Below are 13,513 nucleotides of genomic sequence, written 5' to 3' on the forward strand. Positions count from 1 at the left end.
TGCGGGAAACACCTGACGCTGACCCACTGTACCACAGAAACATCAAAAAGTGACCTTTATATTGGCATTAGTGGGCAGGAAACACATCAAGGCTCCCTAGTTGCATACGACACCGATGTACCTACCCATGCAACCGAGTCCTGATCTCACTACAGCAAAGATCCATTTCCTCAGGCTCTTGCATTTACAGCTCAGCCATCTAAAGCCGGCATTGTATGTTTTTTGGGCCCAAAATAGAATAAAAATCTTCCAGTGATCAGAAACCATTGCAAAGACAATATATATATAGAGAGAGAGATGGTAAAAGGAAATGTGCCAAATACCAGCTGAGAATGGGCAAGACAAATTGGATAAAGAATGACTGAAATGAAACACATAATCATAAGCTAGAATTTCTATTTTAGACTTTTAATTGGCTTTCATATTTTGCTCCTTTGCTATGGCCTTATTGCGACTCTCAGCATGGAGGCATACTGCAGAACAAAACAAAAATAGTGCAGTTAAACTTTCAAAAACCTCTTTAACAGAAATTTGGCCAAAGCAGCGCTCATTTATTCTACCCAGGTGGAACTACTATGGTGGTTTACACCAAAGACACCAGATTTATCTTTGTTTGAAGAGCTTTAAGAAAGATTTTTAAGAAAAGAAGAACGCCCTGGGAAAAACTTATATCAAAAATATTTCTTCTTCACAATCATAAAAAAATTAAAAGGCCAGCAAATATTGCCTCCTAGATATAAGAAGGACCACAAAGAGAATAGTAATGCTTCAGAAAAGCAGTAAGCAACCTCATAACATCACTCTTCAACATGAGAGAGATGGAAGAATATTGTTCAAAGGATCCTGGCTTACTGATGGCAAAACGATGGTTTTTCAAATAAAGCATGGTAAGAAATAATAGCTTGAAAAAGGATGAATTTCAGATTAATCACCGATATGTCTATGATTTATCTGAAACTTATGAAGAAACTACCATACTAAAGACAAAAGTGCAAGAATAGTGGAACATTCATCATTAATTTACTGCCAGAATGGAGTGTCACTGTAGCTGATCCCATTATATGTCTGGTACCACAAAAATATCAGAAAGTGACCTTTACATTGGGATTAGTGGAGTAGTTCAAAAAACATGCTTGGATAACATTTATTATCTACAAAAAAAGTGCTTTAAGAGAAGCAACACAGTTCTAATAAAAATAAAACATGCCATTTAATCTTGTTCAAATGATTTTAAAATTAATATAATTAAGGAGCCACTAAAGGGTGTAATATATTCAGGCTTTAAGGAAGCATTTGCTTTTACTCCAAAGGCTGATGGGTCAAGAAATGGAGAAACTTATGAGGACCCATGAAAACATATGGATAAGCAATGTCAATTAACAATGTAAAATTCCTTGTGGACAATAAACTACTGGAAAAAGTTGTTTTACAAAATTCTATTTGTTAAACTTTTAAATTACATTTGCTCTCAAAATAAAAATTAACAGAGGTGACTCTTCAACAAGAAATGCTCTGATTTAGTGTTTAGCATTCATTAAGGGAGAGAAACTTTTTGAAGGAAGCAAAAAAGGGAAGGAATAAACTCTTACTGTGCCATTGCCTAAATCAATGATACATTCACATTATTTACCGGTTTTGATCACTTCATCAAAAGTGATGTAGAGGAAGAAAAAAAGGGTTCAGAGTAATTTTGGCGCCAAATTCATTGGAGAAGGGAACAGTCAGTCTCCACCAAAGCAAGGCTTTTAAAAAAATACAATAATAGTTGATTTCTCCTGTGTATAGATGTGAAAGATATATATATGGGAATACATAGGGATCATACTACTTCATTCGCTCAAAGCAAACACACCTGCCCATAGTGAAAAAAGCCACAGGTTATTACATATGTTGTGGTAACTTATAATCACCCTGAAGACCTGATTGCCACCGGGATACGCAAACAGTTTGCTAGATTTACAAAAGCTCAGAAATGTGTGTGATTCCAATACCAATGTCCACCTGGGATGAGACAGTAGTTACCAATGTCCAATAGTAGTTACCCAGGAGCTACCCACTGCATGCTTCTTGGGGATCCTGGCTGTAGCTTGACCCGGAAAGAAACTTTCCATACAACAGCGTTAGTCAATCCTCATCTGTTATAGTACCAGAAAACTCAAGTGGCACAATGGTATTTTGTATGGACTGGCAATTTGTCTGGTAACCTCCTCTTACGCTATGCAGAGACATTTGTGAATAGGAGGACGTTTTCCATCTGCAATGACCACTTTCAATTGCCTTGGGAGTACGATGAAAGCAACTTGCCCCCCCAGCTTTGAAACGTCCTTCTGTCGCTTACGTGACTTTGCAGTGCATTAATGCCTTTCCGTGGCTCTTCCAGTGTTGCAAAAGCTGTGCCTTGACAATGGGAGATGGTCACTGCGGCTACAGGGACTGTGCTGTGTCTGAAAAGAGACCTCTGCCATGGCAACCAACCACCACAAAAGCTTTCAGGACTTTCTTCCGCTATTATCCTTTTGTTTTTAGCCAGTCAAAGGGAGTAGGAAAATCTCTGGGAAATGGAGAGAGGTAAATGGAATAGAGACAAACATCTGAAATACCTGCCTGTACCATAAATAAGCTGCACTCTCCTGTTTTGCATTGAAGCGGCATTGCTCTGTTTGTAACTGCAGCTGAACTGTGATGCTGTCTGAAGAAAATGGAAAGGGGAAGGAGGGGAGAAAGGGTAGTGGTGATTTTTTTTTTTTTTGCATTGTGTCAGGCAAGTCCTCATTCAGAAAAATGTGTTTAGAGATCTTTCTATGCTAGAGAGATTTAGATTTCCCATTTCCCATAAAATAAATTTTTAAGGCACATTTACATCTCTTTCATGCAGCAGTACATGTTTACGGATGGAAGTCCCATTTCCTTGGCTGACATCAATTCTCCTTCAGAAAAGCAGAATTTCTAGCTCTAATACTTGACATGGAAAACTTGTCTGTTTATACAAAGAGCTCAATGAGCTAGGAGGAGTGATATTTAAACTATAAACACAACAGTTCAGTTGACAATGTTATTAAATATTAAACCAAATTTATGTAGGTGTTTAATCAAATAGCAGCCTTGGTCAGCTTTGGGGACTGAAGTAAATTTGGTTATTGTTGATGTTAATTGAATGAGCTGATCAAGTTATATAAAAATCACCCTACAATACTGAAATCAAACTTAATATGAAAAATTATTATCACATAGATAGGATGAAGCTGCCAGCTCCATACAGACAACGTAATTGGTATTCTAAACACCCTGCCAACCTACGGTTACATTCCTGGCGTAGGCAAATCTAGCTATCGTAAATGGCAGCATGCAGTAGGGCTTACAGAATAAGAGTATTTGCAATCTCATGGCTAAAGAGCATCCACTGACATAAGAATTGCAAAAAAAGTTAGGTAAAAGCATGGTGACATGTGAGGGAGTGTATACATTTCCTTTAAGTTTGGAATAAACAAAGAAAATCTTGCATTAAATTTCTGTTCTAAGAGAAATGAGTATATGTTCAGTGAATCCCTTAGATTCTTACTCATGTTTCCAATAATTCAAACCATCAACTCAGAAAAAAAAATCCACTCAAATGAGTAAAGGACAAGAGTCAGTACCTGGATAATATAATGAATGACATTCAAAATGGTATTATCGGAGCTCCCAAAATAATTAGAGACCTTATGGCCAGATCCAAAGAAGGGCTTATATACTGAAGACTTCGGCAGAGCTAAGGTACCTAAATTCAAAACCATGACCCCCAAATATGATTATTATCTGCCATCAAATGACTAAAAGGAACTTTAGATAGGTTATCTTTTTTTAATGACTATCTAATTGCTTTCCTATAACTTAACATTATTAACTCCATGCAAACAATATTGATACAGCACAAAAATTAAATGAAAACCCCTGTGATCCAGTCTTACCTTCCTGATGCCTTCAGAAGGGTTCGATACACAATTATCTGCCCCATTATTCTTGCTGATAGTCCTCCACAGCTCAGCAAATGTGTTATCCTGCTCCAAAGGGTTTGTCCCTTTTGCTTTAAAGTATTCATACACTGCTGAATCCCTGACTGTACCGTAAGATATATCCATTTGTTTGGACAGATCCTGAAACGTTCTGAAATTCAAGCGATATTGAGATATTAGTATTACATAGTACATTACCAAGATTTCATTCATCTAAAGGTTTCTTTGTATGTCTGTCATTAGTCAGAAAGCACTTACCCTCACCAAGGAACATTTGCATATCTTTTTCCTCATCATAAGAGAAAACCAAGGAGTAATTTAATTGTATTGAGATCGTATGAATTTAACTATACTTGAGCTCATTTCCACCCCAGTAAAGATTTTTTCTTTGGACAGATAACATTCACATTAAATATTACTATGCCAAGTTTGCACAAGAATGTACTGCAATAAAGACTTACTCGAGCACAGGAAAAACTCAGATTATAAATATAAACTTCCAGCCCCATCAGCATCACCAGAAATACCTTGCAGAATTCAGTGGAATTAGTTTGCATTACACCAATAGTCCCTCTGACTCCAAATCAATACGACTGTTTTAAACAAACAAATAAAAGTCTCGCTTCCAATTTCCACTAAGTCTCTCTCTCTTTCTCTTTTCACAGCCTCTGGTAAAACAGGCATTTTTCATTCACACACCGGCCTAACTTTCATTTACTCATCATACCACTCTAGAAGTGTAAATGGGCCTCAGTGCGAGTGGCTGTGAATGCACCATTTATTTTCAAATTGTACAGAATGTAATTCACTCCTGTTTTACAGCCTTTTCTGCAGAGAAAGGTGTAAATCACTGCCTGCATCAATGAAAACCAGGCCAAGCTTCAAAACATTTAAGCTGGCCTCACTGCCGTCAGGAGAAGCATCCTAGCTGTTTTCCACCTTCAGACATTCATTCCCATTCCTGTGCCTCCTTCCTTCTTCCTCAAGTATCGATTCTGCGCAGTGCCACCACTTTTTTCATCTGAGCATATGCACACACAAACACACGTTCAACCATTGACCACCACATGTGGCAGCAGGGACCAAACTGGATCTCATAAATAATGGTTTATATTTTATAAATGTGTAACTTGACATAATACCAATGAAATGCTTCTGATATGACCAACTGCGTAACGATGTTTGAAATCAAACTGAAGCAACCCTCCCTGCCTCCCTCCATTTCTTTTTCCCAAAAATGTCTTTCAGAAAAAAAAAATCCTCCTCAAAGCATCTTGAAAGGCCCACTCATGCCACCTCCCACCCGCCTCCAACTCCTGGAGCCATGAAAGCAAAATATTTTGCCTTGCAGCTCTTGCAGAAGATTTCTTCACAATGCTCCTGAGGAGCCTTCCCTTGGCCCTGAAACTGTTTTCCACAGCTGAACACTTGTCATAGACAATATTTTTCTGCCACCCTCTTCCCTGTTTCACTGGGGGTTGCCACTGCTTACACCTCACATCCCTGTAAGAATCCCTACAACACAATTTATAGCAAAACAATCTGGGCACATCCACAGCACTACATAAAATTAGGCAGAACACTATTCCATCTTCTCCATCGCGTCACCTCCAGACCTCCCAGGTTTGGCTCCAAAAGGGCCCCTTTGCTTGGACACCCTGTGCGGGAGCCTGCCAGCCCTGTCCCCAGAGCAGCAGCGCAGCAGGGATGCCTCTCCCACCCTCGCCAAAACTCTTCAAAAACTCACAAGCTGCTTCAAACAGTTTAAGTGGTTTAAGTTCTTAAATTGTGTTAAGGACTTTTTATCATTTTAAGCTGTTAAGCAGCTTTAAATAAGACTGTGTGAACAGTTTTTCTCTTTATACATTGCACACTCGTGGATTTGGGCTAACTCTGGGAGTTGCATCAAACCCCAAACCTCCTGTTATTTCTCTAGCTCTGTATATGGCACTTTGGTAAAGTACAAAATGAACACCCTGAAGGTTGCTGGAAATTCAAAATTCCAGTGAAAAATGAGAGAATTCGCGTTGGCTTGCTTTCTCTCTTTGTTTAACAATCCCAAAAGTTATATTCTGGTCTCCTAATGTTTCCTGTACATTTCATTGAACAGGACCATTTTTCCTCCTGTCTTGATCTAAATGATTACATGCTACATTTAGTTCCTTCTTTATTTTTTAAAATAAGTTTCATCATATCCCATGGAATTGCTTACATGCTGGGGATGGATGATCTGGCTGTTAAAAGACACATTTTTGTCTATTCTAGGTACAAATGACGAAGAAAGGTACTCAGTACAAACAGAAGGGTTTCTGTGGCAACATTTTCCACACCGGGTTTGGCGTACGGATTTCAGCGTGTGTAGGAGTGCGTGCTTGGTAGAAGCACAGTAGCAGAAACATGTTTAGCTAGTGCTCTTTAACACAGCTCTCAGCTGATAACAACTTTACAAATGCCTGCTGCTCATGCTGCCATTCTGTTTGTAAGTTTGAACACGAGAGTTTGGATATTAAAAAAAAAATAATTAAACCTGCAATTTTAATAATGTCAGTATTTTCCAGATTGCCTCTACTGCTGTGGAAGCTTTTTGATAGAAATATGCCTTTTGTTTTATCTAAACTGTACTTTATTGACAATCAGTACTTTTGTTTTAGCTAAATTACATTTTATCGACAATCAGTACTACACAAAAGCACAGTACATCTTGCTTTTCGAGCAGCACTTTTTCTTCAGTTCTCTAAACATCGCAGGGCACAGTGAGCAAATTCAGGCTTTAAATCAAGTGCTTTGCTGGTCCAATAAGCAGATAATCGGTACTGATGGCAGGGGGGGAAACACAGCCTTTCCTTGGATGTTGTAAGACAACTACTGCCCCTTTAGCTGGCAGAATTTCCTTAGAAGAGCTAACATGGAGTATTGCATGTGCCTTTCTTGCAGTGCCCCCTTTGACGTATTTTACGAATATCCACTGGCACGGGAAATTCTCCATACTGTACCACCATTGGAAATACCTTTTGAGAGAGACAGATGATCACCAAAGGACACAGTGAGGGTCACAGTAGGTAACCAAGCTTACCATCAGTTCCCCTAGCATAAATTCAGAAGGATGGTGACTCTTTGAGAAAATAAAATTATGCCTTTACCAAATGGATCACTAAGCCAAAAAGCTATCTCAGCAATTATCCTGACAGGCAATGCTCTAGACGGCAGTTCTTACTCAGTATAAAAAATGTCTCTGTACTGTATTTCTGAACTGAAAGTGGAGGCAATGCTTAGCATCTCCATGGCCAGGGCAGTGATCAAAAGATCTGAGCAGGGAAGGTATGGTCACATACATAAAAGACACAGAATAGAGATCAACATCTCCTGGATTTTACAAGATGGATTAAGAAAATCGTAAGTGCAGCTTTTAACTGTTGTTATTTTCACAGAATCACAGAATGGTAGGGTTTGGAAGGGACCTTGGGAGATCATCTAGTCCAACCTCCCTGCCAAAGCAGGTTCATCTAGAGCAGGTTGCACAGGAATACATCCAGGTGGGTTTTGAGTATCTCCAGAGAAGGAGACTCGACAACCTCTCTGGGCAGCCTGTTCCAGTGCTCTGGCACCCTCAAAATAAACAAGTTTTTCCTTATGTTCAGACAGAACTTCCTGTGTTCCAGTTTGTGCCCGTTGCCTCATGTCCTGTTGTTGGGCACCACTGAAAAGAGTCTGGCCCCATCGTGTTGACACCCATCCTTCAATATTGATAAGCATTGATGAGATCCCCTCTCAGTCATCTCTTCTCTAGGCTAAACAGACCCAGATGTCTCAGCTTTTCCCTGTAAGAGAGATGCTCCAGTCCCCTGACCATCTTTGTACCCCCCCCCCCCGAGATCTGCGATCACTAGACAAAATCATTCACTGTCAGATTTCAGATATTGGTTGTAACTTACAATTGTGTCATTCTCTAATGGCAGCTGCTCTCATTAGACTTCATTTTTGCAACCAGCCATTAGCTGGACCCATCTTCTTTAGCCATTCAGATTCTTGGCTCACTTGCTTATGGCAAAGATTTCGAGCATTTAATATATAAAATTATTTGCAACAAAAATGCGCAGCATAACAAGATGCCCCATTAACCTTATTGGATCTCACAACCCATTAAGGACTCTCTCTGTAAGTGTGATTAAAGATAAAGCTAGTAAAGCAGAAAAAGCCAATGTTCCTCACTTACAGTTATAGGAGCCAAACTTCAATTTGTAGATAAATACATCCACTGTGTGATTACTGTAATAGGCAAGTACATGTAAACCAATTGATTTAAGTAAATGTATCTGTGGTCAATCTAAACAAAAATGGTGTCTTTTAAAACTGTATTACCAGCCAAAATACTTAACGCGTGGTGTTATGCCTGCTAGATAAATGCAACAATTGAGACCTAATTTCCAGTGGAGTTGCAATCACTTCATGTAGACTCAGTTGCAAACTGGACTTTCTGCTTGTTTTATTTTTTAGAAACATATTGATGTAAACCATATGCTGCAGAATAAACAGGCAGGCAATAGCTGTACCAGCATTTATAATTAGACCTCTGGAAACAATTGGCAGAATAAGTTAATCTTTTTGGAGATGTTTTCTTACTAGTAAAAGATTTGTGTAGCTGTAGATAGCTAGACTAAAAACATGCTACCAGTATAGGTTTATTTTACTCCGGAACTGCTATAAACCCAACACTTTCTGGATGGATAACACAAACGAATCTCACTTAAGTGATAGACTAAAGCTGTCACTAGGTGTTTTGAAGTAACTGTGGATCAAGTAACTCAAATGGAGTCCTCAGGATCATCAGATGTGATCAAAGTATTTAAAACAACAACAACAAAGGGAAAAAAAAAAAAACACAACAGACAGGCTCCTGTCATTTCTAAATTAAAATATAATGGTATTTTCTTTCTTTTCATAGCAACTCTAAATTTTTTTTGTTGTTGTTAATTTAAGGTTTTTAAACAAAGGAACAAGAAAAAAAGGCAAAATATACTTGCTTATTGAGTTTTTCCTCATCCTTACCATTCATTTTTTTAGAAGTTTGTTGCAAGCTGCACATCTGGACTCCTGTGTGTAAAGTCTATGACTGTAAAGAAGCCAATCATCTGGCATCGCCGTGTCATGCGGTACTGCTCTTTTACATTACAGTAGTAACTGTAGCATTTTACCTTAACTACAGGCTTAGAGAAACCATAATGGGAAAATCCTAACAGCTCCTTGATTTAGAGGTAGTTTCTCATTAGCGTTCACAACTGCCTGTGTTCTGACACTCTAAAACGGGATTTTTCCAGTCTACTATTACTTATGGGAAAATAATATTTCAGCAGTTTCTGAATCCACAGTATTATTTAAAAATGATGCAAGATTTTTCATGCTTAGTTCCTGGTTGTTCATCTGCACGTGTACCATTAGGAATAGTAAAGTTTACATTTAGACATGAAAGTATTGATCAACTCTCTACCCTCATTCTTCCCCGTTGCGAGTACACTTGAGTAACCTCTCCCTTTACAGCACCATGTGTTTTTGTCAAACAATACCATATAAATAATTCCTCTCAACTAAAATTAATTATTTTTCCTAATTAATACAAATCCCTAAGACATATACAGGCAGTAAAACAAATTTACTGCTTTTTCCATATTTGGCAGAGAAAGCTCTGTTCTTCTGTTACCTCAAACCAGGACACGAAGGAAGCCAGTACCCTGAGATTTTTACTGAATGCAGCATAATGTTTTAGGTGATGGCTGCCATCAAGACAAAGTGTCCCAGAGATGATAGGTTGGCTGCTCTACCTAAATGAAGCCTTAGAGATGCATACATAAAACATACAGCACAAGTCCTAAATTTCTATTTTTAAACACCTTGAAGCTACTTTATTTTCTTTTAAACTTTTTTTTTCCCCCCCCGGAAGCTAGGAATTCATGACATCTACAGAATTAAATATAAGTGCAGTGCCTAACTATAACTTGTTTTCTCAACAGGATATATGGGAAGGAAATACACGCTTTATGCACTGGGAAAAAAGTAATCCTACTGAACTTCTAAGTAAAAATAAAAGTAGCTGAATTGATTTGACAACCTTATACCACTAGTATAAGCCCAAGAAATACCTATGAGCTGAAACCTAGAATATAAAATCCTATCTGAAAAGAGATTTATTTGATAAAGTTATCACCAGTGGAAAGCAATGAGTTGAAAGAGAATTCTGCCTCCTGTAAACTGCAGGAAAACATTCACATTTTGAGACATAAAATTGCTCACAACTGCATGTATTTGCCAAGACAATGAGAACAAATGAGAAAATGGTGTTTACTGCTGGTGACCACATCAGTCCACCCACTGAGAGACGGACTTGGAAGCCAGGAAGGCTTTGCAGGATCAGCTTCTCATTTGTACATGTCTCCAGTGAGGGAATGGTCTGCAAAGCTGAATCAAGGTTGTGGGTGGTAGCGTGGTGGTATGGATAATTTCTACATGAGCAGAAGATCCTTCTGTTCAGACTCTGAGTCCTAACCTAAGTCCTGTGTAATTTTTACATCCATTTGTGAACCAGCAAGGCAAAGGATTTGAGCCTTAGTCCGTTATTCACAGACGAACAAACTTAGGACTTTGGATCTCCAGTTTTAAGTAAGATTTATGAGTGAGTATATCATGTCTTAAGGCATCTGAAAATTAGTTCAAAGTTCCACGTAAAGACATTCTCTAGAGCTAATCTACACAAGTTGAATAGTTTAAATGGTTGAAGACGAGGAAAAAAATAAATCATGTTATGGATATAAATTGCCACTAGGTGATGATAGTCTCATTGACTCAGAGACTTAAGCAAAAAGTTTCACCGTCTTACTGAATCCAAGTTACAAAAGCACAAACCCACTTGCAAATGGAAGAAAGAATAGCAGTTAGTCCCCCTAAACATTGGCACAGCCAATACTTAATAAGCCTTCAACTATACTGGAACGGGCAATATATTAGCTGAATACTGAGATAACATTAGAATTGATCTATCTTTAGCATTTGCAAGCCTCAAAAGCAAATATCCATCAAAAAAAAAAGGTATTGTGACATATTTCTATAAATTTCCAACATTTGTCCCAGGTCCATATAGGAATGTTACTAGAATGTGTTAAACTGGATGTAAATACATAAACTAAAAGATGGGCAACTTTAAAGACAATTTTTAGTTAGGCCAATAAAATTGTTCAAAGTATTGTTAGAATGGCAGTAGCCACACAGAATATTAAAATGAAAGCAAGTCTATCTCCACATCTAATAACCTTAGACTTCAGAAGAATTATGTCCATGGTTTTAATTTGTGCATCTCTCTGATTTTCTTTGAAATAAGAAATAATAATCAAGCTGAGCTCTTAAATCAATCACTAAATTGCCAACTTCTCTATAGTAACATGATCAAATTCTGCATTGTTCCATTTGACTGCAAATCAAGTCACTTTAAATGGTCTTAAATTCTGCTGCAGTTCAGTGATGCGCAGAGCAACGGGTTTCTTCAGCAAATACACTACGCAAAATCTTCGCTTTACCGATAGTTAGTCCAGTAGAAATCGGCAGCAGTACTTGCATGCTTAGTGTACACTTTGCAGGATCAAGTCCTTTACCAGCAAATATATCATTCTATAGTTCATATAAAACTCATTTCATCAGCTGTCCATGAAAAATACCATCCATTTTACTCTAAACAAAAGCGGTAACAGAAAAAGCCTCATGGGAGTTTCTACAAGGGAAACCATAAGCACTGACAGATTAAACTACACTGAATCAATGGAGTTGCAGCCCTCCACACCAGGACTAAACATTTCCAAATCATGGAAGGAGACAAACAGTGCAGGCAGTTACGGCTATGTATGCACTTGTCATCATCAGTGGAGCAGGAACAGCTGCTACACATGATTTCAAAGAAGCAGGGACTTTCCTCCAGTGAAAAAACCAATCAATTGGCATGTGTCACAGGACACGTTGCCATGTCAACTACATACTTTTATTAAAGTTAAAACAAACAGTGATTGAACGAACCCCTTAGCAGATAATGGCACTACAGCAGCTGCTTATCATAGCATCTGTTTTCATGACAATAACGGTCATTGCTGCCAGTGTGGTGGCATCTATGAACCCATGTCTGGACTGGGGCTTACTGCCCTATATTAGGTGCAACGAAAAGCAAAATATAACATTCAGTTATGGATTTACTGGAGGAAGGAAGGTAAAGCCAAGTTTATTTCTGCCACAGGACGAAGGGGTTTGCTACATGCCCCCTGTGCCATGTGTGACGGCAACAGTTCTGCCACCCCTCCAGCACAGGATCAGGACTCTCTTTCTCCTGTTGCCCAAAAAAAGTTTCTTTTTTAGGGTACCCAGCATATCTAACAGGGAGACCAGTACTGCTGAGATCAGTGAAACTATTCATCCACAGAAAAGCACATGCTCAAGGGTTTCCAGGATAGCAGACAAAAGTATAAAAAGTAAGGGAAAGGCAAAAAAAAAAAAAAAAAAAAAGCCAAATAATATGTACACAAAGTACTAGAAGTGCAGAACTTGTACAGTCTCTACAACCATTTTATTTCTTTAAAACGAATTCCACCAGCATCAGTTCCTACATGCAAAGGAAAAGACAAGAAAATTAAACTAAATTGTCTTCTCAATTCCCGATACAGCACTGCGGACTGGGACTCTGTTCCTGCAGAGCTACTCCATGATTCAGTTCTAAAAGAAGGGAACAAACCAGACACACCCACCGAAATGCAAAGACAGTCCAGCTACTAATAAATGATACCCTGTCATGCTCATGATTTTAACAGTAATTAATTACTAGCTACACACATTGTATTGGCAAAACATTTGTAGGCTTTGTGTACTTTTTCTAAGAGTCTGAGATGCAGCAGGCATATGTTCTATTACCATCACTTGAAATCTCACTTTTGCTTTGCTTTTCTCAGAACAATCTGCAGCATTTTTGCTAAAGTCAAAGAAGCATGCGGAATGTAGGACCAAAATGTGTACAGCTAGGCTGTGTCCCATTGCTCACAGAACTTCGTAATATCTTCCAGTGGTTTATTTAGGAAACATGCCCATTTTCCAAAAAAGACTTAATAGTTTTTCTGGCTGCGAGACTCAACTTTGGATCCGCCAAAAATCAAACTGGATTCTCATCACCATCAGTAAAACAGGTTCTTCTGTAAACAAAATTAGACCTCTGGTTATTCCTATCCATTGCTATTTCTAAATGATGCCCTCAGGACCACCTAGGCAACTCCAGTCATCTGCAGTGATCTGCACGAGGGTGACTTGACTTGTCGCTGGATCGTAGAAGTTCATTTTGCCTAGAGCTCACACTGGCTCTGCTCCAGCACTGCACATAAAGAAATCTGTTAAACAGCTAGAAATAAGCTACACATCTCCCGATTGCCAGTCCAATGCTTCTAACTATGCTTCCAATCCACCTCTCCTCCAAACCTCTTCCCGGCAATAAGAGCAAATGTCACTTA

General features: G+C 38.6%; 1 protein-coding gene across 1 annotated transcript in view; it reads right to left on the reverse strand.

The window, feature by feature from the left end:
* The window catches only part of GRID1 (glutamate receptor, ionotropic, delta 1), a 540,147-nt gene that overhangs the window by 23,878 nt on the left and 502,756 nt on the right, over nt 1-13,513 (reverse strand). The window contains 1 exon segment of the mRNA XM_009893055.1: nt 3,948-4,143. Coding sequence (XP_009891357.1) covers nt 3,948-4,143 — 196 coding nt within the window.

Source organism: Charadrius vociferus, unplaced genomic scaffold (assembly GCF_000708025.1).
Source record: "Charadrius vociferus isolate BGI_N301 unplaced genomic scaffold, ASM70802v2 scaffold429, whole genome shotgun sequence".
Classification (NCBI taxonomy): domain Eukaryota; kingdom Metazoa; phylum Chordata; class Aves; order Charadriiformes; family Charadriidae; genus Charadrius; species Charadrius vociferus.